This window comes from Ciona robusta, chromosome 1 (assembly GCF_009617815.1).
Source record: "Ciona robusta chromosome 1, ASM961781v2".
Lineage (NCBI taxonomy): Eukaryota > Metazoa > Chordata > Ascidiacea > Phlebobranchia > Cionidae > Ciona > Ciona robusta.
In genome coordinates, this window is record NC_143235.1 from 3,133,667 (window position 1) to 3,160,478 (window position 26,812).

At 33.8% G+C, this 26,812-nt stretch overlaps 4 protein-coding genes across 5 annotated transcripts; 3 read left to right on the plus strand and 1 right to left on the minus strand.

The window, feature by feature from the left end:
* Positions 1-55: 55 nt before the first annotated feature.
* LOC149741403 (phosphoacetylglucosamine mutase-like) lies at positions 56-7,290 on the plus strand. Its single transcript, XM_089889789.1, has 10 exons — positions 56-340; positions 665-849; positions 2,632-2,827; positions 3,059-3,245; positions 3,572-3,729; positions 3,973-4,155; positions 4,784-4,903; positions 5,208-5,330; positions 5,854-6,027; positions 6,851-7,290. Exons 1-10 carry the CDS (start codon positions 128-130, stop codon positions 6,929-6,931), a joined length of 1,620 nt encoding a protein of 539 aa, XP_089745915.1. The 5' UTR covers positions 56-127; the 3' UTR covers positions 6,932-7,290.
* A 32-nt stretch (positions 7,291-7,322) lies between these two features.
* Positions 7,323-17,753, minus strand: LOC149741404 (inositol hexakisphosphate kinase 1-like). Its single transcript, XM_089889802.1, has 7 exons — positions 17,576-17,753; positions 17,107-17,233; positions 16,279-16,415; positions 14,975-15,033; positions 12,387-12,553; positions 9,996-10,171; positions 7,323-8,085 (listed from the first exon to the last, which is right to left on the minus strand). The coding sequence occupies exons 1-7, from the start codon at positions 17,666-17,668 to the stop codon at positions 7,579-7,581; spliced, it is 1,266 nt and encodes a 421-aa protein (XP_089745928.1). The 5' UTR covers positions 17,669-17,753; the 3' UTR covers positions 7,323-7,578.
* Positions 17,754-19,741: 1,988 nt separating this feature from the next.
* Positions 19,742-21,699, plus strand: LOC149741405 (uncharacterized). Its single transcript, XM_089889845.1, has 2 exons — positions 19,742-20,138; positions 20,831-21,699. Exons 1-2 carry the CDS (start codon positions 19,883-19,885, stop codon positions 21,568-21,570), a joined length of 996 nt encoding a protein of 331 aa, XP_089745971.1. The 5' UTR covers positions 19,742-19,882; the 3' UTR covers positions 21,571-21,699.
* A 479-nt stretch (positions 21,700-22,178) lies between these two features.
* On the plus strand, positions 22,179-26,622 carry LOC149741406 (rhomboid-related protein 4-like). 2 transcript variants are annotated; one of them, XM_089889833.1, is made up of 9 exons: positions 22,180-22,330; positions 22,391-22,544; positions 22,908-23,143; positions 23,554-23,675; positions 24,194-24,299; positions 24,582-24,642; positions 24,904-24,992; positions 25,365-25,448; positions 25,929-26,622. In XM_089889833.1, the coding sequence occupies exons 1-9, from the start codon at positions 22,306-22,308 to the stop codon at positions 25,991-25,993; spliced, it is 942 nt and encodes a 313-aa protein (XP_089745959.1). In that variant the 5' UTR covers positions 22,180-22,305; the 3' UTR covers positions 25,994-26,622. The 2 variants fall into 2 exon arrangements, with proteins under 2 accessions (XP_089745950.1, XP_089745959.1); XM_089889824.1 differs by having other exon boundaries at positions 22,179-22,544.
* Positions 26,623-26,812: the final 190 nt, after the last annotated feature.

Genomic DNA, 26,812 nt, shown 5'->3' on the forward strand with positions numbered 1-26,812 from the left:
ATTAAATGTTTGAACTGCGGCGTTTTACTGCTTTTCGGTGTGCCATGTATTTAAGTATATACATTTTATATAATAAGGTCGGTAAATTCTATTCAGAACAAGTAGCTAATTAAATAAGAACTTACAAATGGCTACCTTGAACGAGATACCGATCTTAAAGCTAGCTGAAGTCCATGCTAAACCGAAAGGCCATCAAATGTCGTACGGAACCGCTGGTTTTAGAGGTAATGCCTCTGGAATGGATCACGTGTTCTTCCGTATGGGAATGTTAGCAGTATTACGATCAAAATTAACGGAAGCAACTATTGGAGTTATGGTCACTGCTTCCCATAACCCAGAGGTAATTGGTAATATCTTAACAGATTTGGTTGGCATGTCTGCCTCTAACCCAGAGGTAATGGGTTCAAGGTTCGTCGCTGCTACCATTTTGCATATGTGTCTTTAGGCAAGATATTTCATGGAAATTGCTTCAACCAAGTGGTTTATTGAAGTATTAGCCATACATAAAAAAAAAACGAAAAAATCTGACACAGGATGTATGACTGTTGTTTTCGGGCCATGCAAGGATACAAGTATCATTCATTCATAATTTGTTCTAGGCCAATTCATTTCACAGCCAGTAGGACCTGTACCAAAGTCTAAAAACTGTTTATTTTTATTTTAGCATGACAATGGTGTTAAACTGATTGACCCTCATGGTGAAATGCTTACCCAAAGTTGGGAAGAACTTGCAACGTCCTTGGCCAATGTCACCAATGATGAACTTATAAAGGAAATGAAAAAAATTGTGGATTCACAAAATATTCAACTATCTAATGAAGCGTCAGTGTTTATTGCAAGAGACACGAGGTAGGATTTTTTGCTGCCATGGGTTTGTATGGTATAATACAAAAGAGGCGCCTATAGTAGGGTTGAATCATTTATTTGAACTAGTGTTTTTGTAAATTATATATAGGATATAGCCTACTTAACATCCATATGTAATAAATTTTATAAAAGCGAAGGATAGGCTATTTATGCAAATAATACTGTCAAAAGTTTTTTACTAGAGACCGACCGATATCACTTTTTTCCACCGATACCGATACCGATATTTTTAGCTTTTACCGATACCGATACCGATATTTTACCGATATTTGTCACTATAGCGAAACATATGAAATGATCAGTTTTAATCAAAAGTAATGCCTGTATTCAAGATATTGCAAGTTATAGAGAAAAATTGGTTGGTCTACATGTTTTTAGGAAACATGCATGTTCTTAGGAAGGTGTTGCTTTTGTACGAAACTAGGACGCACATGAACGCTAAACTACAACGCACGTGGACGTTAAACTATGACACACGTGGACGTTAAACTACGACGCACGTAAAGGTCAAACTACGACGCACGTAAAGGTCAAAACTACGACGCACGTAAAGGTCAAACTCCAACGCACGTAAAGGTCAAACTCCAACGCACGTAAAGGTCAAACTACGACGCACGTAAAGGTCAAACTACGACGCACGTAAAGGTCAAACTACGACGCACGTAAAGGTCCAAACTACGACGCACGTAAAGGTCCAAACTACGACGCACGTAAAGGTCAAACTACGACGCACGTAAAGGTCAAACTACGACGCACGTAAAGGTCAAACTACGACGCACGTAAAGGTCAAACTACGACGCACGTAAAGGTCAAACTCCGACGCACGTAAAGGTCAAACTACCACGCATAAATACGACGCACGTAAAGGTCAAACTATGACGCACGTGGACGTTAAACTAGCACGCACGTGAAGGCTAAAGTACGAGGCACGTGGACGTTAAACTACGAACACACGTAAAGGTCAAGTAGGACGCACGTCGCTTCGCACGAACTATTAATATATCGGTGAAATATCGGCGCTTTTTTACCGATACCGATTATCGGTGGAACGTAAATATCGGCCGATAATATCGGTGAACCGATATATCGGTCGACCTCTATTTTTTACCCTCTTGGTTTTATTGTTTAATATTTACTGATTACATTAGCTGAGTAGAAAAATTCAGGGTTGTCCTGTCTATCTTGCCGATCCAGATTTGACATTTGACACCGAAGTAAATGCAGCTAATTAGTTAATTTCATAATTTGTGATATTTTTTAAATAATTTTACCATCTCCTTATTAAACAAACATTCATCAGCTAACGTGGTTTGTTTGTGTATCGTGTTGACTCTCTAAGTGACCTAAAGTAACCTCCAAGTTAGACACGCCTGACAAACAGTTTAAAACATCGGGTTAACTTGGTACAAACAAGTTAAATTAGGTATACAGATGAGTTTATGTTTATGAACAAGTCATTGCTTTTAATTCTGACATGCGCGTTGCTAGCCATCTGGTTAATATTGGCCATTTTATTCGCTTGTCGATAATCGGTAAATCACCAAAAATGCAGCTGATATATCGGCAATCGGTTGTGATTTAGAGCACATATTATTCAAATATTCTGATCGTGTTTTAAACAATTAATAATGGTCTATGGAAGTCCTGAGGAAACTGTTATTGAATGTTCTTTGTTTACTACCAAATAGGACAAGAAAATAAAAAGGTTTCCCATTTTTCCCCACCCTACTATATATATATATAATTCCAATGTGTTTTCATTAGACCTTCAAGCTTAGCATTAAGCCAAGCTGTCCTTGATGGAGCCACGGCCTTAGGTGCTACATGTACGAACTATGGACTGCTTACAACACCTCAGCTGCACCACATTGTTGCTTGCTATAATGGTGGCAACCACAATGTTAATGAAGAACAGTACTATCAGCATTACGCTAATGCTTTTAAAGCTTTACTAAATGAGGTTGGTCCTTTTTAATTTATTTCATTAAGATTTTGTTCAATTTAATAAAATTTGGGACTAATTCTGAAATAAAAATTTGGGAGTAATTTTTTAATATTTCTATTGACAGTTTGTTTTGTAACGAAAAGGTGAAAAAATCTTCCAATTTATAAGTAATTTTTACATATTTTTATTTTGTTTTATGACCAAAAGGAAGGGATTTTCTTTTAAAACTTATCTTATTTAACTAAGAAACCAGTTGGGTCAAGTGTGACAGTGGACTGTGCAAATGGTGTTGGAGCGCCAAAGCTTGTGAAACTGGCGGAACACATAGGTGTCAATATAATTGATATTGTGGTGCATAATAATGGGCAGTCCGGGAAGCTGAATGAAAACTGTGGTGCAGATTATGTGAAAGTGCAGCAAAGAGCTCCAGTGGGTAAGTGATGGATATTATACTTGATAAATGAATGAGTGAATAAACATTAATTTCATTCATTATACTTTAAGGCACCAAACCTGGGGTGGCAGGGTAGGCAGGTCTACCCTGAAAAATTTAAGCTATATTATTCAGTAAACATTACAACCAATAATTAGATTTGTTTCACCGAAAAGTCTAACTGTTCCTACCACTCCTGCTTTTTAAAAAGTTTGGCGCCTCTAATTAGAGTTGTATTGTTAAACACGCAATGGATAAAAGTGTGGAAGAGTGTCAGTTTAAAAGCGTGGCTGTTACATCCGAATGAATTTATTTTATTTTAAAAGGTCTAAACATGGAGCCAGACCATCGTTATGCCTCATTTGACGGTGATGCAGACCGCTTGGTCTACTATACGCTGGACAGCGATTGCAACTTTGTTTTACTCGATGGAGATAAAATTGCTGCCTTGTTTGCTGTGTATATAAAAGAGCTTTTAAACAAGGTAAGATACATAGATTGTTTTCTAGTTTTACAAAACATATAGTAGGGTGGGGAACATGGGAAACCTTTCATTCTGTTTTCTCATCTCATTTGGTAGTAAACAAAGAACATTCAAAGTATTATGAAAACATATCCCTACAACTCCCATGAATGGTTTAAAACACGATCAGGATATTTGGTATTATGTACTAAAGGTGTCCCATCTTCCCCACCCACAAAATAAATGTTTTTCTGTTTAATTCAGGCAGACATCAATGTAAGACTGGGAGTTGTTCAAACTGCATATGCTAACGGCAGCTCTACTAATTATATAAGCACGGAAGAGAATATAGAAGTAGCTTGTGCACAAACTGGTGTAAAGCATCTGCACAAAGTAGCAACAGCATTTGACATAGGAGTTTATTTTGAAGCAAATGGCCATGGCACTGTAAGATTTTTTTAATTTACTAATTTTTTCGTACGAATAACTAGAAATTTAAAAAGAATTTTTAGAGTATTTTTTATAACAAGCTAAAATATTTAAAATTAACTATAAAATGTTTTGAGTTTTAGGTTGGGAAAAAGTGCTTCAGATTTAGTGTAAATACATTATCTTAACTGAGACCTAGAAAGCATTTTCTTATTAGCATTGTCAGAGTGCTGGATGCTTAATACAAATACACACAGCATACATTCAAACTTGGGTAAACAAGCACGGATGTAACTTATAAAAACGGAGATTACATAGAAGAATTTTTGTTTTTAAGTTTCTGGAAAAAAATGTTTAACACAATTAAAAATATATATAATATATATTATTGTAAAATTTTTGTTATTACAATGCAAATTTCACTGTATGTATGTTGCTGTATCCACATGCGCCAGACTTTAAATGCAGAAATAGTTAAACACAGTTCATGGAACCAATCTCATTGGTTGTAATGTTTGCTGATTAATGCAATGTCGAAAATTTCAGGGTACACCTGCTTCCCTTGCATTTAAACTTTGGCGCCTATATTTGTATTTAAGTTATGTATACTGTTAAAAACCTTTAGTTTACAATATATGTTGAACAGGTGACTGTAAAAGATGACTGCCTTAACAAAATCAGGTCTGCTGCAACCAGCGAGGAAAAATTACAGGAACAGAAACTTGCAGCAAATAAATTAACTGCTTTTCTTGATGTAGTGAATCAGGTTCTATGAATTTTTTTATGTTTAATAGTGCAACCTGCATTAAAAATCGAATATAATAAACTGAAAATAAAACTGAAATACATTAAATGACAATTGCCCCAACCCAGTGAGTACTAATGCCTTGTTAAAATTGTCAGTCTTACATAAAAAAAATCACCCACAAAGTTCATACCCAGTACCTTGTAAGCGGGCATGAGGTGTATGAAACAAAACATCCATGTTATAATAACAACTATCATTGCTCTGCCACACAAGAGTAAATAAATTACATTCATTCATTTAAATTTTGCGTATTTACCAACAGACAGTTGGTGATGCTATGAGTGACTTACTGGCTGTAGAAGCAATCTTACAAGACAAGGGATGGAGCATAAGAGATTGGTCGTGCATTTATACTGAGTTACCAAACAGACAAGCCAAAGTGAAGGTAAATAAAATAATTAGGTTATGCAAGCAGTACAGTAGGTCAATGGGCCCCTTTAACCAGGACATCTTTGGTTAAGTTTTAGACAAGGTTGTAGACTTAACTGATTGGTTTGTTACATTTTGTTTTTGACTATAGAGTAATTTAATGAAGGTAACTGTTTTCCTGCTTAATCATTTGTAAATTGTGAGACAATAATTAAAAGTCAGTTACTTAATTTTGGAAAACTAGCATTTAAGTTTAAAAAACACACACAAAAAAAGAATATTTAAAAAATATTCGAAAAGTTTTTGCCTACTGGATATCAAAAGTTAGCAATGCAAGTTAAAACTAAAAGGTTTAACTTTAGATGTGCATTTTTTTGGGACGCCATGACATATGTACCGAAAAATGAGCATAACTGGATATAAACTAATGAGCAGAGTAAAGGTAGACCGCATTCACCACATTAGTCAAAAATGTTCCTTATTCTTATGGACTAAATGGTGCATTTTAACAATTTTAATCCTAAAAACCAATGTTGTAGGTGGCGGACCGCACAGTCATTGAAACAACTGATGCTGAGCGCAAAGTCACAAAGCCACCCGCACTACAACCTGCTATTGATAAAGTGGTGGCAGAATATCCTTGTGGAAGATCTTTCGTTCGACCATCTGGTACAGAAGATGTGGTTCGTGTATACGCTGAGAGTGATACACAGGTAATACTGGGGTGGCGTTCTCGGCTACCGACTTAACTAGTCGCCGCCTAAATTCGATTTTGCCTTTTAGTCGGTGGACTTTGACCAACTAACTTTTGTAATAAGCAATGCACAGAAACTTGGTTGGCTGGCTAAATGTAAAAAAAACACAGACTAAATTTTAGTTGTTGGACTAAAAAAATAATAGTTACCGAGACCGACTAGTCAATAGCCGAGAATATGCCATCCTTTGTGTGTCGAATAAATGTAACTTGCTTTATCTTTGCGTGGCGGGGCAACGACAGTCGTTATAACACGGGTGTTCTGTTTTATACACTTTGTGTCAGCTTACCAATATAACTTTGTGGGCTTTTTTGTATGGCTGACAATTTAGACAACCCTCAGGGGATCCTGGGTTGGAGCAATTGTCGTTAAGTGTCTTGCCCACAATGGTAGCAGCGACAAGTTATAATATAGGAGTTGGAACACCAGTTTTAAATTTAAAATAAATATCACACACACACGCGAACTGTAAAGACTCTTTAGACACACACTATATAAAAAAAAACTGTAGACGCACTTAAAAAAAGATTTATTTTTAACATTCCTTTAAGTAATTTTGCTATAATATAATATTCTATTCTATATGGGCGAGGTCCCACGGCATTGCATGCTATGGGTCCTAGGATTTAGGAAGGCCAAGGTTTGACCATTACCCCAGCATCCAGGGTGCTACCGCATGTACCTTACCAGTTTTAAAGCCTAGGCTTTAATAGTAATGGATGTAGATCTTCCCTCAACATAGTATTACAAATTAAATTAATCATTGTACTTAAATGCATAGGAGAATACAGACAAACTGGCCAAGCGAGTAAGCCTGCTGGTGTATGAGCTCGCTGGAGGTGTAGGTGAAAAACCACAGTAGATAATGCAACATGTTTAAACTTCATATGAATTTACATCAAACAACTATATATTGAAAGCAGATGCTCTTTTAAACTACCATTTATTCGCACTGCATATGTGCATATATTGAATTAGCTGTTTTTACTGCAGTCTCCAATTGGAAAGTGTTTGTAATTCTGTATGCTCACTGTAAATCGAAATGCACCTTGCCAAAAATGCAGCGGCAATTGTAGTAAATATAGGCTTCAAATCGTTGTCGTATTATTAAGCTTTATATAGACCTGCCTTTCATTTGTTATTACGGCTTGGTTTTAATTCGTGCAATTTTAAAATCATGTAAACTTTTTGTAAATTGGCATTACATATTAATATTTGTCATTTTGTTGATTCTTTTGGTTCTGGTTCAGAAATCCCTCAAATTTGAGATTTATTAATTAAACAGTACAGAAAAAATGCTTACTGAAAATTTTTAAATAGAATGAGGAACATAGTTGGTCCGACAGCAACCAAGCGTAAGTGGAAGAGAAATCTTGAATAAAATAAAAAGCTTGTACACTAGACCTGTATTACCTAGCTAAAAACATGGAGGAATACAAAAAGCTTGCACTGGAAATACCTGACTATATTAAGCAATTGGAATCAAAGGATTCCGTGTTTTGGTCGGTTTTAGTAGCTGGAGTCGTCACTTTTAGAAATGTCCTGAAGAAGTGCAATCAGATTTGTAAGCCCAAATATATACCCATGGTCTGGACCATCGTGTATGACTGATCGGTCCATTTCTTGGTGCGTTGACTTCGCAAAATCAATCATACGAACATCAAACTGCATGCCAGGGTCAATTTCGAGGTGCGATCGTTCTTCTGCCGGCGTTGGGTGCGGGGAAATGTTGTTCTGTTCGCTGAGTGGAGCAGCGGGAATGTGGGAAGTGCTTTCTAAAGTTTCTCCATCGTACATAATAAGCAAAGAGCTAGAATAAAAGCGATATGACCGGAGCCTACCAAGACTCTCTAGGATTAACTGGAGTCGTGACAATATGGGACGAATGAGGTCACGCCTTAAACGACAACCGTCATAAAAAAATTGCCGCAGTAAGCCGCGAAGGCCCGCTTTGTCTAATTTTCGACCAAAGTATTTATCTCGACAAAGGAAGCTGCCAGTACTTGCATCAAATATCTGAAATATACAAAAGCTGGTTTAAAGAGGCATACCAATAAAAATTTATAAATAGATAAAGATGCCAAATGTAAAGGTACCACCAAAGTTTATAAATACGAAACAGCTTTAAAAAAAATCTATCCATTTCCCCCTAAAATTCGCTTTTTAATATGTTGTTTTTAAATGGTTTAATAGACTAAAAAGCAACATTCTGTTGATAACACATTGTAGTTTATGGTGATCGGTTATTTACCTAGCATTAAATGAGTTTAATCATACGCACTGTTGACATTGTTTAATTTTATACCAATTATAAACCAAATTTATACCAATTATAAACAATCATAATTTAAATGTACAATAGCTCTTAACAATATCTTTGTTAAGTGTGGCCAACCATACTTGAGTAATTTTCCCTCTTTTCACATTACATTCTGTTAGAAACACATGTTATGGTAAATGTAATACCCCTTCATCATGTATTAACGCATTTGTTAGTGTCACCACGTACATTAAGTGTCAGATGATTTATTGTAGTGCAGTGTATTACTGTGAAGTCAATAAGACACACATGTATTGCACATTACACGTATGCTGTCTCATCATTTTTACCTTACATTGTGTCAGAAATTACACATGTTATTGTAAATGTAATACGCCCTTATAAAATATACATCACGTATTAATTAAGACTAAATGCATTTCTTAGTGTTACCACGTACATCAATTGTCATATATTTACAATGATGTATTGTAGTATAGTGTACTGTAACACTATGAGGTCAATAAGACATACATGCATTACACTTTACACCTATTCTGTCAAGTCAAGTGTCATAATACCGTGGTAAGTCTTAACCAAAAGCATTATAATTAACACTAGCCAGTAACAGTAACCTAACAAAAACAAATGCCCAACACTTTTGAAATACAGGATTCAAGACTTTAATGTTCTTTTTACTTAAACAAGTCCCCAAAAAAATTTGAAGAGCTTTAGAATTTGTTTCCTTTAGCTTTAGTCAAGTTATATAACAAAAAACTATAAAAACATATTTTAAAAATATTTTTTATATAAAAAATGTATAATATATTTAATAAAATATGCTATATAAAAAGTGTTCTATTCTGCATTAAAAACTTTAGACTGTGAGTTACTTTACCAACGGCATATGAGTTCACTCTAAATTTAAATACATGAAACTACAATTGTTAAAAATAATTTACTAATTTAAAATCGGTCACTACTTAAACAAAATGTGACGTTGTGTAAAACAAACATCTTAAAGTAGATAGGAAGTTAAAATAAATGAACTAACGCCATTAAAATAGAATGTTAGTATGGGGCATACTTTTGTGTGAGGACTTTTGTTGACCAAATGACTAGTTTTGTTTGACAGATAGTTAATGTTAATTTTTGCATTTCCAATAAATATGACTTACTAAAGCCACACAAACTGAAAAGTCATGATACAGCAAACATCAGTGTACTTAGACTGCCTTATACTAAGGTTAAGCACAAATAGATTTAGACTTTGTGCTTCTTAGTTCTTACTCACAGTTCTTACTCACAATAGGTATCATACCTGATAATTTAGGTAATAATATGCGTTATACCCATTATACTTATACTGCTATAGTTCTGTCCTGCTACTACTGCTAGCCACAATATAACAATTTAAAGTTTAAAAAAATGCTTTTTTTTAGTAAAAAGCATTGTTAACTTATGATGAGACTGTTTTAAACAATTAACAACACGCTATCAGAGTCATGAGGATACTAGGTTTTATAATTCTTTGAATGTTCTTTGTTTACTAGCATAAAGGACAAAAAATTAAATGAAAAAGGTGTCCGATCTTCATTCTTCTCCCATCCTACTATATATATATATATACATTAAAATACAAGAACAATTTCACCACATCGCGTACCTGCATTCCAGATAGTCTGATGCCGAGTTTTTTTGTGGTGGTCGCCGCACATTTTTTCTCGTGCCTTAACCTTTTTTCTTCGTCATCAAAATCGCCGTGTATACGAGTTCCCATCTTTAGGTCAAGAACACAAGGTTTGCGGAACTGAGATGCTACGTTTTCAAGTAGTATGCACTCTGTGTGTGGAACAGCAGCATGAAATTATAATGTGTTACAAAATTAAAGTGCAACTTTTCTAAAATTAGGTATGTTAGGTTTGTCTTATAAGCAGTGGCGCAGCTAGGGGGTTTCAGAAATTGCCCACCCCCCTAAAAAAGTTTTTTTTATATAAATCAAACCTTTTTTTTTTCTGGCTGCGCCATTGCTTATGTATGGTTATAGTCACAATGTTGGGGGTCCTTGTCATGGGCATAACATTAGGGTTGTCTAAGGTGACATATTACCCCAACTTTTGACGTGATATCATATGTTTATAATCGCACTTTTACACCTAAAACTTTCCCATTGTACATACAAACAAGCAAAAATCAATAAGTTTGCTACTATTAAGTACCAGAATATATTTCATTCAACACAATAATTGATGAGGTTGCTATTGTTTGACAAGCTGACAACTATAGATTTATCAGTATTTTAACAATGTCACACCAGGACCAGAGCTTAGATTTTCTTAAAAACAAAAAAAAAGTCAAAATAAATAGAGATTATGCATACACGTTAGTTTAACTTAAAATATCATAAACAAGTTAAAAACAATAGTCACCCAGGGACCAGTTAGATTATTATTTTATGGTCATTTCCGGTTCACTTTTTAAACAATTTAATTTACCTCAATTTAAGATTAATCTTTTTATCTTAAATTTAATCACGACTAGCTTTGTCTAATCTACAATTGCTCCAGTTTGAAGATTATATTTGCAGAAATATAAAAAAGTGTATAGAATGAAATTACAATATGCATTTTAATTCTAGCATATCAAAACCTTACCTAACGATGTTTACTAGTGGAACCAGCATTAGTAAATAGCGTAATTTTGTAAAGATCAATTCTGACATTAATTCACATGTATTGTGAAGAGGGTCGTAAATAACTTAATGACAAATAAACAAAGTGTTAATCCACATTAAGCCATTAAGTCCACTGATACAATAATGGTTAATACAAGTTACAAATGCTGGACCTGGAACGCTATATATATATGTATAGCCTATGTATTGTTGTGTAGCCTACTAAATTTAATGCTTTATTAATTTGTGCTGCCTAATTTGAGCGACAAATTTTTCTGCTGTGTTTACAGAAACCACTTTTTAACAAATCTTAAAACAGGTTAAAAACAAGATTTATTTGAACTTTTTGTAAAAAAAGTTAGTGTCAAAAAATAAGATTTTTAAAACAAAGTACCACTACAAAGTCTACAACGCATATTATATTACATTATTTAGAACCCAAAATGACATTTATAATTTAAGGTATGACCAAAATTTATGTATTTTTATTGATAATGCATTAAAAATACTATGGTTGACTTTTTGAACCTAGTTTGTTATGCTTAAATTGGCATAAATGACAGTTCTATAAAAGTGAAATACTGCTTAAATTGGCTAGGTTCAGTTCTATAAAAATGATATAATTGGCTTGATTGAAAGTTTTATAAAAGTGAAATACTGTTCAAATTGACTTAAGTGACAGTTCTGTAAGGGTGAAATATAGTCTTCAGGGCTGGGTGTTTGTTAAAGAGTAATTTGTTATATTAGAAGCCATGGTTAAGTGCATGATAATGCTGGTTGTCAGGCACGCCTTTTGTTAGGTATGTAACACAAAACAGACCGCTGTAAAGAATTGCTGCAAAACCATTTTTACATTGAAACTGCTTTTAATAACAAGCTTTTAAGAAATATTAAAACTGCTGAATTTTTACATTAAAACTGCTGAATAATTAGCCCATAAGAAAATTTGTTATAATTCTGCAACGACAATTTAGAAGCAATCTAGTTTCATTTATTAAAGTATATAAATGAAACCAAACTTTAATTAAACTCTTGTTTTACGGAAACAGACATATTTAATTTAACATAACTTTAAAACAGATAACCCCAAAACCAATGGATTTGATAATCTGTTTACATAATGAATGAATGAAACTTGCTTTATTCTCACGTGGCCAGAAAACAACAGTCGTTATAACACAGTGGTGTTTTTTCATACATCTCGTGCCAGCTTTGAGTTACCACGAATGTTTTTTTTTGTATTTTTATATTTGTTTCTACGTATAGCTGATAATTATTAACAACAGTTGATTTAATTTGTCAACAAAAAAAAAAAATAAATAAAAAACAGTTAAAAATATGAATTCAGATTTATGTAACTGGCCTTTCAAAACACAAACTCACTTTGAATAACTTTGTGCTTGCTTTGTAGATGCCGTAACAATCCTTCCTTGTGTACTTTAAATATCCAAGGGTTTATACAAAGTCCCATGTTACCATCTTCACCATCTGAGTTGTGTCTGTGATATTGCCCGTCAACGTACATGCTACCTGTTCTACGGAGGCGTATCCTAAAAAAAGTTTAATTTAATTTATTTAATTGTACATGTTGTTTGTATTTATAACATAATAACATTAAGGGTTCCTAGGAGGATATGTCAGCCCTGGTTTCGAAAAATGAATAAATAAATGAAATTTATTTTGTCTCATTAGCCACGATAACGAAGATTGGTAAAGTAAACAAGAGTGAAAATACGAGTATTAACAGTACAACAACAGTTGTTAAAACGCAATTATCGATAAAACAGAAAAATAAACAACGTTTGGGTAAAAGAAACGTTACACTCTAAATGGATGACAACATATGTTTTAGCACCAAAGTTTTAAGGGTAAAATAGTTGGATCTGTACAAACAAATACAGCCAAAGTGTATAGGAATTACATAATAGTCTACATTATCCTTATTAACCAATGAAGTTCCCTATGTTAACAACTAAGTGCAAATAACTGCATTTTAGCATTGCACCACCAAAATATTAAAAACATTACAATTTTGTTGTTTGCAGAACCTATACAGTGTCACAGCCAGGAAATTGATCTCCCAATCAAGATTTTCCAGACTCATATTACCGATACAAAACCTAGCTGAACTGTCTCTAATGTAACCTTTTATTTTGCCCCCAGATAGTATTACATTAAAAGAAAAAACAAGTAGTTTAACAACAGTTCCCTAGGTTTATATGAATTATAACAGCATATTAACGACTACATCAGGTTAAAATATATTGTTTCGAAAATTCTAAGGAAAAAAGGTAAAATCATTTTTACTGACAAACTGCTTTTTAGTTTACATGGTGGTTTTAATAAAAAAAGATTTAACATATGTTTTCCCATAATAGTGTAGTATAGAGCATTAGTACATTAATGTTTTCAAATTGATGTAATGGAATTTATTGATCCATTTTAATGAAGAATATAAGTGTTTTAATGGAGTAATTCACTATTAGATTGCTGATTTTCTGCATTAAACAAAGAATTGATTAGTTAGTTTGGTAATACACATTAGGTAGGCGGGTAGTCCTTCTTCGGAAAAGAAACTAATACTACCACTTCACTACAATCTACAGCAATCTTACATACATAGGCATACGGTGATGGGTGCATGAGGTGGCATAACACCCATAAAACAGGGGGAACATTATGTTTTTGCCGCTGTAAAATGCCCAAACAAACAAGCACAGCGAAAGTATATTCACCACATTAATTAATGAGGTTCATTTATTTACCGAATAGGAGTGCAACTGTATTTCAACAATGTCACTCCAGATTTTGTTAAAAATAATAAAAAAAATATTACACTTATGCTTTACAACCAGGATCTCCGGTTTCAAGATGTATACCTGACCATTTAACCACTGCTGGCATACTTAACAGCTAGGTGTAACATTGCCAAAATCTAGCAGTTATATAGATTGTCTGTAAGTATAACGTGTATGGTATTGGTAAACCAGCGCCCAGCGGCGGATCTAGAGGGGGTATTTTAGTGTTAGAACACTTCTCTCAGAAAATTTATACATGTTTTCGTAACGTTTTTGGTTAAAATATATATTTAGCCTCATAAAAAATTCTAGTAAAAACGGGCTGGAAAGATGTTATTTATATTTTATTTTATGACACACTACAATATGCATCTTTCTAGAAAGCCTATATTCAGATAAACAAACAATATTGCTGCTGAGCAAACAATGCGTCGCTTAGCCTGGTAAAAGGTTTGTTACAAAATGGTAGTCATTCACACGTGGACTGTGTCATATTAGCAATTGTTTAACCTGTTAATTAATTACGATATATTAGCAATTTACACGCGTATTATTTGAATCATAATACCGAATGCTTGACCTGTCAATTAATTAGACATAGTAGCAATTTATCGATTATTTTTTTCATAATAACGATTGTCCCTTTGATTATCAAGCCTGCAGGTGCTAGAAAACATGTTGGACATTTGCTCATTTACGTTTGCGATGTATGCCCCGCCAAGTATGTCCCACTGCTGTGGTAAAGTGGTTAGGCCACCTGCCTGTTACCAATAGGTAATAGGTGTCCTTGTGCAAGACACCTAACGACAATTGCTCCAAACCAGTGGTCACTAATGGGTTGTCCAAATTATCAGCCAAGTAAAGCATGTCCTTTCTACAATGATACTTCGCACGAGCGTGAACACAAAAATGTGCTTTATTTATTTTAGTTAAGTTAACAAAAAATATCATTAAATAACAAAAACTGGGGTGGCTAGGCCTACCTTATACTTTTAGAGTAGCGCTACCACCCCAGCAGGGTTATGACGCCCATGTATAGCCTGTATATAAAAAATCTTTATCAAAACTCTTGTTGGAAGAAAAGAAAAATATGACTGGCATATAATCATAGTGGCATAGGCTATAATATAGTAATTTATAAAAATAATAGGACAAGTTATTTGGTTTAAATACCTTTTGCAATGACTGTGTACATGAGATTGTTTCGTTGGAATGGCAGTTGCTGATTCATCCTTAATAAAAAAAAAATTGGATTAATTTTACAAAAAAATAACCATTTTCAATCTCAATGTAATAAAATTTTCACTAGTAAATATTTATGACATCAGAATCTTTCGATTATATAAATTATTATTTAAATTATGTTAGATAAACACTAAATCTATAAGAAAAAGCACAGTCATTTTTCAACAGTAGTTTTGTTTACATTAATTTACCCTTTATAATGACATGAGTAAGAACACATAAATAAACTCTTTTGTCCACCCTTAATTAGGTAGGTGTTGATGAAATATTACCATAATTGAATGTAATATACCACCAATATTTGATCCTTATTTGTGGGTGATTCATAAGGCTGTATCTTAACGTAGTGACTTCCTACGTCAGCAGTTATGGAAATTTTCATTGTGCCGATGAAATGACGTTTAAGCACACAATGGCACCTGGATAATTTTCGTATCCAAATACAAAGCTCTAGCTAGTAAACAACACCACATACCAGTATACCACACACCAGTTTTGCCTTGGGCATTTTAAACATACATATCTTTAATCAATACCTTCGTAAACATCAATGGTCTAAATCAATATGTATACGTTACCATTTAAATTGGCAGAAAAACAAACATTTCGCCGATATGATATGAATTATGTTTTCGAAAAACACCAAAGATTCTACAGAACCTTGTGTTATTTAGATCTAAGCATGTTTACAGCAGAAATAAACAGAGTTTAAATATTAACTTGGCCTTGAGGTTTATATCATTAACTGCCAATAAAACATGGAATGCAATTGTACAGGCAGTAGGCACATGCGCAGTTCACAAAACAAGGATCAATAGATGTATATGCCGATATATAATAGACTGCATTGCTATTTGCTATTTCTGGACACAACATGGTTGTAAGACATAGAATAACAATGTTGTTAAACTTAATGGCATATATTATACTTGTTATATATTATAGCCTACACTATACATTTTAAGTAAATTGGTTTTACTATAATTTTTAAAAATTGCTTGCGCTATCAGCGGCACATATTATGTGCACTTTGTTTTATATTTTATATTTTATTTTTAATGTTAATTGATATTATAAATTAGAAATTAATAAACACAAAACTGCAAAGCAAGACATATTTTGACTTGTGCTTTTTACTTTATATTAGTGCAATTTTTTAAAATATTAATGTTAAATTATTTTTTAAAATTATAAAACAAATGCAGAACTGAAAAACTGCAAAAAAGACTCACTTCTTCACTACTGTCTGACACAGGAGATTCCGTTGATGACGATTCAATATCATCTTCAACTGTTTCGGGTTTGTAAGGAAAAGCTGTCAACGCAACAGATCCATCATTTGTTTCCTCAATCATAACATTAACTACACCTGAAAAAAGTTCAGCTAGTTATATTCTGTTATTTTTGCTAATGTATTGAAGTCAACTGGTTATATTCTGTTACTTCTGCTACTAGGCACACCGCACATGACACCTATGGTTCGTAAATCCTGATTGTAAGTTTTACAGTGTTTTGTTTGGTGATTCTTCTCCAATTTAATAATAAATCTTTAGGATAAATATGCGCACATAATTGTACATTATGAAATATACCACAACTAATTGAAAATAATCTTTTAGAGGCTTAAGTTTCAACTTGTTTAAAGAACATAATGTAATTTTGACATCATTAGGAAATAAAACCTTGGAAATACACTACGTTTTATACCAGATAAGCCCGTAAAAAGATTATTTTCAACTAGTTATAGTAGCCTACTTAGTACATAATTTACACACTCGTTTTTTATACTAGATGAGCCACTAAAAGATAATTTTCAACTAGCTATAGTTAATACATAACAATCATGTTCACATGTTTAATGCAAAGGTTCATTACTGAATGGGAGAAATGGCACAAGAAGACTTAAAACCACAAAGCAAAACACTTTAAAACTCTGATTCAGGATTGACAGACCACAGGTCCCATATGAATTAAATGACACTTTTTCTCCTAAATCTTAAATATCAATGAACAGATGTATATATATTTTGTGACTATATTAAGTTGTGAAATTTCCCCACCTTTAAACTTTGGAGTGAACTGCAGTATATCTGGAGGTAAAGATTTATAAAAGAAGTGCTCCCTGTAGTTAAGAGGTTTGCATACTGTAGTGTCATTTAAGCACATCATGGTAGCTCTCCCAGCAACCTAAGAATATAGATATTATATATTGGATTTTTTTTTATAAAAAATGACTTGAAAATATATGGCCTGAAAAAGCCTTTCGATTATATGCTTGTGGTGAATAAATGATTCCATTTAAAGATTTAAATGTACAGTTTCTAGTTAACATTCTTTCTGTAGTAAATCCCTGATTAAAGGGTCAAATGAGAATATCGTAGACAAGCTTAATAGTAACCCAGTCCCCAAGACATGCGAAAGTAAAAAATACACCTTGTGTAAAAATTGTTATGAAGTAAAAAAAAACAAAAACATGAACTATAGTTTCTAATACATGAAAGGGGACATGCTAAACTACAATACCTATACCTGGTGTAAAAATGGTTCCAAAGTAACGCCATTTTCACAAAGATGCTCGTCACTGATGTGCAATTTAGGTGGCTGATCTGTCATAATCAACATGTCGCTAGTAACAGAACTTAGATACAACAACTGTGAAACTAAACACAAATCTTAACAAAATCCTTTAGAAAAAAGCAAAGTTGAGATGCATAAATTAAGAAATCATTTTTCCAGTCATGGCTATAGTTTTATACCCCAAGGCCATTTACTAAATAAAATAGACACTCGTATTGAAAGACCGGACAGAATGTTTGCTACCGTGCTGAAATAACATTAGTCTGTAGTAAGCTGTTTGTATATATACAATATCGTTATGCGCGTAGTGCTATGCGTATATTGTTGCGTAGGTCCGCTTATGTATACACTTACATAAGAAATGAATAACAACGTCATATGCTCGTCACACAACATTTTTATCTCCTGACCGCCCTAAAAAGAGCAACGATGCATTACTTTAGCGCCCCGCAACTAAAACGACCAGACCATACACTGTCTACAGCTGACTGAGGAAAAATTTGCTGTTGGCTATGGTTAACCTTTGTAAGGTGACGTCAGAGTGTTTGGTCACGTGAGCAGGGAGTTGCGAAATTTGGATTTGCTTCAGAAAGAAAGGGAATTTTTGAACATTTAAACAGAGATGCATTGGTCTGAACCCTGATTTTAACGACAAATAAATTCCTGTAGTTAATAAATCTGAGCCCAAGACAACTTGAACGTATAATTTTCGGCCAATATTACTGTTTTAGTAATTTTTTTGACAGGTCGAAATAATGTAACAGTAGGTATAGGAGAATGCCAACGTCAAAATGCAATTTGTGCAGGCAACGCATACAAGTACATAAGCAAATCAACGCGGTATTTACAAGATAAAAATGGCGAAAATCGCCAACATATATTATAATTTGTGTATGTAAAATGGAGTTATGTTCATTCATTTTAAATGCGACCCCACATACCATTATTTTATTTGCATACACAGCTGCAACTACAGTTCTGTTTTGAAGCAAGAGCACAAAACATTACTTTAAAAACTAATTAATCACAAATATAGCTTTCTGACAAGCACTAATTAACTTATAATATAAACTCACAATACAAAGCTAAGCTAATCTTTGCCACATAAATGCATCTAGGTTCAGAACGTAGCAGTGTCGCGACATATGCCTGTTTGAGTTGCTGAGTTATGAGTAAACGCCAACGGCATGTTGTTGTGATTTCCTACTATAGGCCTACCGCACGTGCAAAGTCCCATACGTACAGCGCATGTATGGATGCGTGGAATGGTACATGGTAACTTCGTGGGCGAGACGTGGTTCAGTTCAAGCACGATTGGAGCCGAAATGATAATACACGTTATGTCTGCCCAGTTTTGACTTCGGTTATTACCTGCTGCAATTATAATCCTTTGCAAGCTGTGGCAATTAAAGCATTTGAAATTAAAGAGTAGAAAGCCAAATAATAAAAGGGGTCATGAAAACTAACAATTTGTTCTATGTAACTTTGTTCTTTGTAAATTTTATGTAAAATTGTTGTCACTGAGATGAATCCATAAACCCGTTTTATCAATTCAAAATAGTACCGTTTTTCAGTTACCGTCACTTATATTTGTATCGGTAACATCACTGGTGCTTTTACGTTGAGCGCCTATTTCTCTTACAATGGAAAGTAGGGTACAACATAATTCTTTGAAAATATTACCCAAGAATCAAGAACGCCATTCTCTGTTGCAAGAGGTAGCCTATATGTGCGCGCTCATGCGAGAAGCACGCATGACGTCACCGGGTAAAGTATATATATATATTTTGGATTTGGCCATATGGTATAATTAAGGATTATGTACACCAATTATGTAAAACATTGGCTTCGGTTTCCGTTTAATTTAAACGTGCTGAGGTTTGCGAATAACAAGGGATAATCCATACATATGTTGCTCAATTTGCCAATTGGTGATTTGCGGTATACCTACTAAATATTTATGAGTTCAAAATTCAGCTATATAAACTTCCGGCATAAACAAAAATATACAGTACTTTAGATTCCAGATTTGCTGTTACTGGTAGTTATAGCTTTTAATTGTTTTTTATTTATTTTTTATTTTTGAATATTTTTGCAAAAAAAATTATTTTAAAAGCTTTGGAATTCCTATAACTTTTCTTATGGAAAAAAGACAGAATTGTATTTTATTGCAAGTAAAAGGAATGTTTTTTTTATTTAAAGACATGTGTCGCTTTATTACTTTCTGTTTCTTTAGATAGAAACCAGAAAAAAAACGCAATGTCGACTAATAACACCTGGAATGCTACTACATCAAATAACAGTTCTAGTATCGTTAACCCATTGCTTCTGAATTGTTCAAACTACAACCCAGAATTGCATAAAAATTTGACATTTCCAAGTCTGCCATACCGTTCTAGGTCATGGGTTGTGTGCTCGGTCATGCATGCTATTGGATTGGTTGCGTTTATATACCTATGTATTGTGATCGTGAACTATGAGCTCCAATGTCGAAAAGAAAGACGAAGAAAAATCGGTAAGTATAAAAAACCAAGAGAGCACATGTCTTGATGCACAAGAATTGTTATTATCCTGATCTTTTAATTTAACTTTCTTATCCTCTCATATAGCTTGGCAACGACAGTTGTTATATATATAATAGGGCAGGGTAGGGGTAGATGGGACACCATTGGCACATAATATACAAGTATTCTGATGGTGTTTTTAACAATTAACAACGGTCTATTGAATTCGTGGGGATACGGTTTATAATTCGTTCATTATTTTTGTTTATTATCAAACAACAAAAGAATAGAGTGAAAAGGTGTCCCATCTTTTCCCATCCTATATATAAATGTTCGTTTTTGAATGAATGAATGAATGAATGTAACTTACTTTATCCTCGCGTGGCTGGAAAACGACAGTCGTTATCACACGGGTTTAATACCTCGTGCCAGCTTACGAGTTACCATGTATGTTACTTTGTGGGTGATTATTTTTTCGGGGATTTTTTAATTTTTTTTATGTATGGCTGATAATTTGAACAACCCATTAGTGGCCACTGGGTTGGAGCAATTGCCGTTAAGTGTCTTGCCCAAGAACACATACGCCCACAATGGTAGCAGCAACGAGCCTTGAACCCATTACCTAATGGTTGCAGGCAGGCGCGCTAACCACTACGCCACGGCGCCGGATTTTTAAATTTTCAAATGATCTTTAACTTTACAGCTGAAACGGTCAGTAAGCATGTATTGTATGGAAGAATATTCTCTCCGATTATATCAGTCTTGATCATTACTGTAATACTAGTTGATGGTATTGACATCTTCCTGGGCACCAAGAGCGACGTTGCATGTCGTATTTACAACCATACTGGCTTGGTAATATGTTGGGCAGTGGAAACTCTATTCTACGTCAGCCTTTGGTCGCGACAGATGTTTCTATACACCTCCAGTCCGTATACGTTTTTCAAAGGCAAAAAGCTGTATGTGTTTAACTACCTTTTTTTGTTTTTCATGCTAGCAGGGATATCCGGCGTCAGAACAATTAGTCACGTAACACCAGTTTTTCACGGGCCGGTTGGGTGTTGTTTTGGGAGAATCAGTGTTGCAGAATCCGAAATAATGTTGGCGCTAATGTGCGTTAGAGGTTTTAGCCAAGTGACCCTGCTTTGTCTTATGTTGTACCCCCTAATTACTTCACGTAAAATCTCCCCTGATATTGTATCAGATAACGCAATGCGTAAAAATATTCGAACAACAAGACAATTAATTAAACGGGTCGTGATTAGCACTACCGGGTGCATATTCACAGACGCTTTAGGAGCTGTGCTGACATACGTTGTACACGATGAATATACACTTTTATCTCTCGCCACTGTACTACTATCTAATGTTTTCGGATGTTATGTGTTCATGAATTTGGCTTATGTAGACTGGAGAAAGCGTTTACTGTTTCGCACTAACTAAAAAGCCAATAATGTCTTTGTATATATGACATTTATAAGTAAAAGGGTGGGGTAAGATGGGACATTTAACCACATATATATGGGACAATATTACAAAAATCGGCTATTATGAATTTGTACTATCACACCTTTATGATAAACTTAATTTATAATATTAAATATTTTTATAATATTAAAGAAAAATATTAATTCCGTGCTCATCTTTTAATTAATTTAACTCCCCAAATAAATGTTATTTAATCCTATAATGCTTTGTCATAAATATTGCAACATGCAGCGTCATGTATTTACCTGAATCAGCAGTTTTAAGCATGACGTTGCATAGAAACTTCGTAGAACTTATAACTGTTGTAATATGTTATACCTATACCATAGTAGGCTTATACTGAAGCCCTACTATGGTTATTATATTGTACATAACATGTAGTGATTTTCGTTGTCGTTTTTTCGTATATGTATACTTACTAAAATGTCGTGCAATATTAATTACCCAAAGAGTGTATAAATGTAATGTAACCGTTTAACGTTCGTATTGTAAAAAAATAAACTATATTTACACTGATTTTGTAATATATAGGTATTTGGATGCTGGTAAAAATCCAATAACTCCTAACTACCAACCACGCCAGCCTAATTTGTAAGGTATCGCAAAATTCTTTACTACAGTACCAATAATTGAATAATACTCATTAGAAAACGAATTAGATAAAATAGACAAACTACGTTTTGAAACAATATGTGGCCTGGAAGATCAAGACGAGGTATGAGAGGACGTGGAAACATGGGATTAATGCTACTATTGATCCAGCTTTGTCAAGCAGGTTTTGACAATATACCGCCAGTAACTTTGGGCACCATTGCTTTGAATGTGGGCGTTTTTCTTGGGTTTGTTCACAAATTTTTAAACCTGCCGTTTCCCCACCCCCTGCAAGTGTGTGCAGGTGTTGCACAAGTGTGGAAAAGAAGAGACTATTGGTGGGTTTTGTGCATTTTGTCTAAACCATTAACGGCACTAGTAAAATCCACCGGTCCGTTACAGATGGGGATGGTAAAATGTGTTAGAAATTGAAATATTGGGGGTTATGGGGTTTAGCAGTTGGCAAGTAATGTAGGGAGAGGATTCTTTACTTGCACTGTATTCTGTTTTCTTTATACCAGTATTCAATCCACGAAATGCACAGCAATAAAAAAGAAAAGTAAAAGAAAAAAAATCTCTACAAAGCAAGTTTGCTGAACCAACCAAAAATGTCTGCAGTGCAAATTTTTTATCCTTTTCTTCTTTTCTAAATCTGTGGGGTATTTAAATTACATTAAAAACGAACACAACCTTTAACACAGGCGAATAGTTGAAGCTACCTTTCACCATGGTGGTGACTGGCATCTTTACTACAACATGATATCTTTCCTCTGGAAGGGAAGAAGTCTTGAGCGTAAAATCGGCTCTAAAAGATTCCTATACATGATTGCTGTGTTTTCTGTCCTTGTTAATTATGTCATGCTATGGTTAAATTACGGAGCGGCAAATGTTTTTCGGGATGGATCTTATATCAATCAGTGTGCCATAGGGTTTTCAGGTAATTTTTTAAAGTTTAACTTATACTAGTATCAATTTGCACATAACAGCAAGTTTCTACCTTTTTAACTTTTGAGGTTTTAACCATTTTTCAACAAGTGTGCCATTGTTGTTTAGGTGCATTATTGTAACTAAGAACTGAAAACGTAGCATAATTTACTTTCGAATTTGTTTTACTTTAGCAAAACTGAGTATAAGTTTATTTGTGCTGTTTAATGGGTTTGGCAGCCACACTTTTTTTTGACATTTTCACGCGAGTAGTTTTTTTATATATATTTTTAATGAATGTCATTTAATGCTGATTTCATTTTCTTTTTTGCTTTAACTAGATTTTTTTCAAGTTTTTTTTAATTCAGGTTTACAGAAAACTTAGTTATAAGAGTTCTCTAACCATTTTTCATTTTATTTCAGGTGTGGTTTTTGCAGTAAAAGTAGTAACAACACAACTAATGGAACCTGGCACTGTTCTACTCCTTGGTTTCATTCCAGTAAACTCTCGTCTTTCGTGTTGGTTTGAACTAATACTTATACAGGTAAGAAAAACTCCTTTTTTGTACATAACATGTATGAAACTATGAGGGCAACTTTTGTATTTCTCCATCATTGCATAATATTGTAGGTTTAATTTTGAAACAGAGTCAACGTCATATCTTTTAGCACCCCATTGTTGAATGTAAACCACATTTTTGCTATGTGGGCGAGGACCGAGGTCCCGCACTTGGCAGGGCATGGGCCCTAGGATTAGGGTCCTGGTTTGTCTAATACCCTGACAATAAACCAACCACCTTTTACTCTTGCTGCTGTTAGGTGTTCATACGAACAAGTGGAGGTAAAGTACATTTCATTCAACACATTAATCAATAGGTTTCTGTATTTTCTCTGGCCTAAATCCCAGGTCCTTGACAAGGACCTCACCCATAAAAAAAAACAAAAAAAATGTATTTTTAAAATTGCAGTCTCTCCCAAAGTCCTAAAACTTATTGGTTATACTTATCGGTTAGCGAGTTTAACTTTATTCACCACATTTTATAATTCTTTTGTTTGTTTGTAGGTTTTAGTTCCCAATGCATCCTTTACTGGTCATCTTGCTGGGATACTGGTAGGGCTGGCATATGTGAAAGGACCACTCAAACGTATCATGGAATGGCCTCTTCTAGGTTGGTGTTTACATAACATGTCATAATTTTTATTTAACTTTTTTGAAAACTATAGCTCAGATCATGTTTTTAGAAAACAAAGAGAAGGGTTCAAAAGTTGTTAAACCACTAAATGTCACGAAAAAGTAAGAAAAACACAAGGTGTATGCAAGTAAATGAACAGAACGCCTGTGTTATAACTGCTACACAGGGATACAAATTTATATTCAGTTCATCATACTAATAAATTATACACATAATGCTTAATGTCACCGTAGTCATAATAAGTTGAATTACTTTTAGTATTTGGTCAAAGCAACAGAAGATATGTTGGACCATCTTACAGTGGTCGAGCACGTAGAAGGTAAATTAACTTCTCTTGTTTTGTTAAAATCATTTTTGCTTTTGACATGCTATAATAAGTACAACACGTAAACTATATGATGCAAAATGGCTTTGTTTTCTATTCTTTCTGTTTAACTACCACTCTTTCTGTTTTGTTTTTTAAGCTTTAAAAACAATAAATTTCATGAAGTGTGTAAAACAGAACATTCGTGTTGTAATGACTGGTATTATTTTTACTGTAAGCATAAAACAAGTTACATTAATTAATTTATTTATTCAGCCCAAGCAGGCATTATGAGAGCTACACTGGTGGTATGGATGAAGATGAGCAATTACGTCGCGCTACTGAAGAAAGTTTACAAGAAAACAGTAAGCAAATTTTATTTATAACTCTTCATGTATTCTTAAATACCATATTATTGTAACACAACACAAGTGATAAATTTCTTTATGTGATAATTTGTAAGCGGGCACGAGGTGTATGAAACAGAACATCCATGTTGTTATAACGACTGTTTTCAGGCCATGCGAGGATAAGGCATATTTAGATTACATTACCTTTCGTTTTAAAACAGGAGTATTCTATTTCTAACACTAATTTCTGTTACAAATTATCACACTGTAACTTTGTGGCTGAATATTTTAAACCTAACTGACTGTCCAATCTCAGGGTTTTAATTCTAAAATATTTTCCTATGAAGTAAAATCTTGTTGTAAAACTTGTCCAATTTTTTACCTCAGATGTTGATAGAATTTATCCAGACCTGAATCAGGAATTCGAGTCACCAAGTGCTCCCCCAGATGACTCACAACCCCCACCTTATGGTCAGTAGTTTATATTTATGCTGTCTTTTGGTGGCGCTGTTGGGACTTATGATTATAGTTTTACCATTTAAGGCTTGTTGTTCCATCATTGTGCTGTGGGCGTATGTCTTTGCGCAAGACACTCTACAGTAATTGCTCCAACCAAGTGGTCACTAATGAGTTGTCCAAATTATCAGCCTTGCATACAGAAAAATAAAAAATATAATAACCAACAAAGTAACATACATGGTAACTCAGAAGTTGACAGCAGGTGTATGAACACTTGTGTTATAAGGACTGTCACTTTTAAGTTACATGAAGATAAAGAAACTGATACATTCATTTACACTGATACATTCATTTAGTTTCCGTACTTTGTATTATTACACTGATACATTCATTTAGTTTTCCATACTTTGTATTAAGTATCAAGTTAAAAAATGTGTGATTTTGCATACTTGAAGTAACCAAATAAAAAACAAACAATATTTTTTCTTTTAGGTTGGAACCTACCTGATATTAATCATGATGAATTGAGACGTCGAAGGTTGGAGAGATATACTTAATACAAGGAACCAGCTGTTTGTGTTGACTCAACCATTTCTTGTCATATTTGCACTTAGTGATTTGTTTGTATTATGGGCTTGGTTGGGGTCTTTTTTTAAGTTTTTAGATATTTTTAGAGCAGTTGTTTTATTTTCTTTACTGGTTAACCCCATCTTAAATATTGGTCTGAGCAAAATTTGAAAAAATTGGATCAGTATAATCATTAAACTTTTTTAAATAAATAATTGTAACTTTTTTATCCACGTATGGCAACGACAGTCTTCATGAAACAGGTGTTCCAGTTTACACACTGGCCTGAGGTGTATTAAAGAGAACATCCAGGTTATAATATAACGACTGTCGTAAACGCAAGTTACATTTATTTCATGCTTACCACTTTATAAAATTGTTTTTTTTTCTGATCTTTAAAATCAATGTACCACTGCTTTATATGCTTACAGCATCCAGTTTTATATAATGCATTGAATGTAAGCCTTACGTGAAGTGTTAAAGATATTTTCTCTATTTAAAAAACGAAGTGTCTTTCTTATTTCCCTTTTTATGTTTTTTAAATCAGATCATGTTTCTCGTTACTTTAGCTTAGTTTATGGTGATCTTTTTATGTATAATAAAAGCTGCTTCTATTTTATCTGTTATGGCCAGCAACTAAAAGACCTACTATTCTGTTTATATAGGGAAGTTTTTATCAAAGATATGCGCTTGCATTATAACCAAAGGATACTAGGTCCAATGCTCAATACTCATAAGCCTATATATCCTTGGGCAAGAGACTGAACAGCAATTGAAAAGAATATATAGTTAGACTATTACCACAAGAC

Coding starts and splice junctions, on each gene's coding strand:
- LOC149741405 (XM_089889845.1), top strand. CDS start 19,883: ATGTCGACTAATAACACCTGGAATGCTACTACATCAAATAACAGTTCT. Junction 20,139..20,830: donor AGAAAGACGAAGAAAAATCG/GTAAGTATAAAA, acceptor TTAACTTTACAG/CTGAAACGGTCAGTAAGCAT.
- LOC149741404 (XM_089889802.1), bottom strand. CDS start 17,668: ATGTTGATTATGACAGATCAGCCACCTAAATTGCACATCAGTGACGAG. Junction 17,234..17,575: donor TGGAACCATTTTTACACCAG/GTATAGGTATTG, acceptor CTATATTCTTAG/GTTGCTGGGAGAGCTACCAT. Junction 15,034..16,278: donor TGTCAGACAGTAGTGAAGAA/GTGAGTCTTTTT, acceptor TTTTTTATTAAG/GATGAATCAGCAACTGCCAT.
- LOC149741403 (XM_089889789.1), top strand. CDS start 128: ATGGCTACCTTGAACGAGATACCGATCTTAAAGCTAGCTGAAGTCCAT. Junction 341..664: donor CTGCTTCCCATAACCCAGAG/GTAATTGGTAAT, acceptor TTTTTATTTTAG/CATGACAATGGTGTTAAACT. Junction 4,904..5,207: donor TTCTTGATGTAGTGAATCAG/GTTCTATGAATT, acceptor ATTTACCAACAG/ACAGTTGGTGATGCTATGAG.
- LOC149741406 (XM_089889824.1), top strand. CDS start 22,306: ATGTGGCCTGGAAGATCAAGACGAGGTATGAGAGGACGTGGAAACATG. Junction 22,545..22,907: donor TGGAAAAGAAGAGACTATTG/GTGGGTTTTGTG, acceptor CCTTTAACACAG/GCGAATAGTTGAAGCTACCT. Junction 23,144..23,553: donor GTGTGCCATAGGGTTTTCAG/GTAATTTTTTAA, acceptor ATTTTATTTCAG/GTGTGGTTTTTGCAGTAAAA.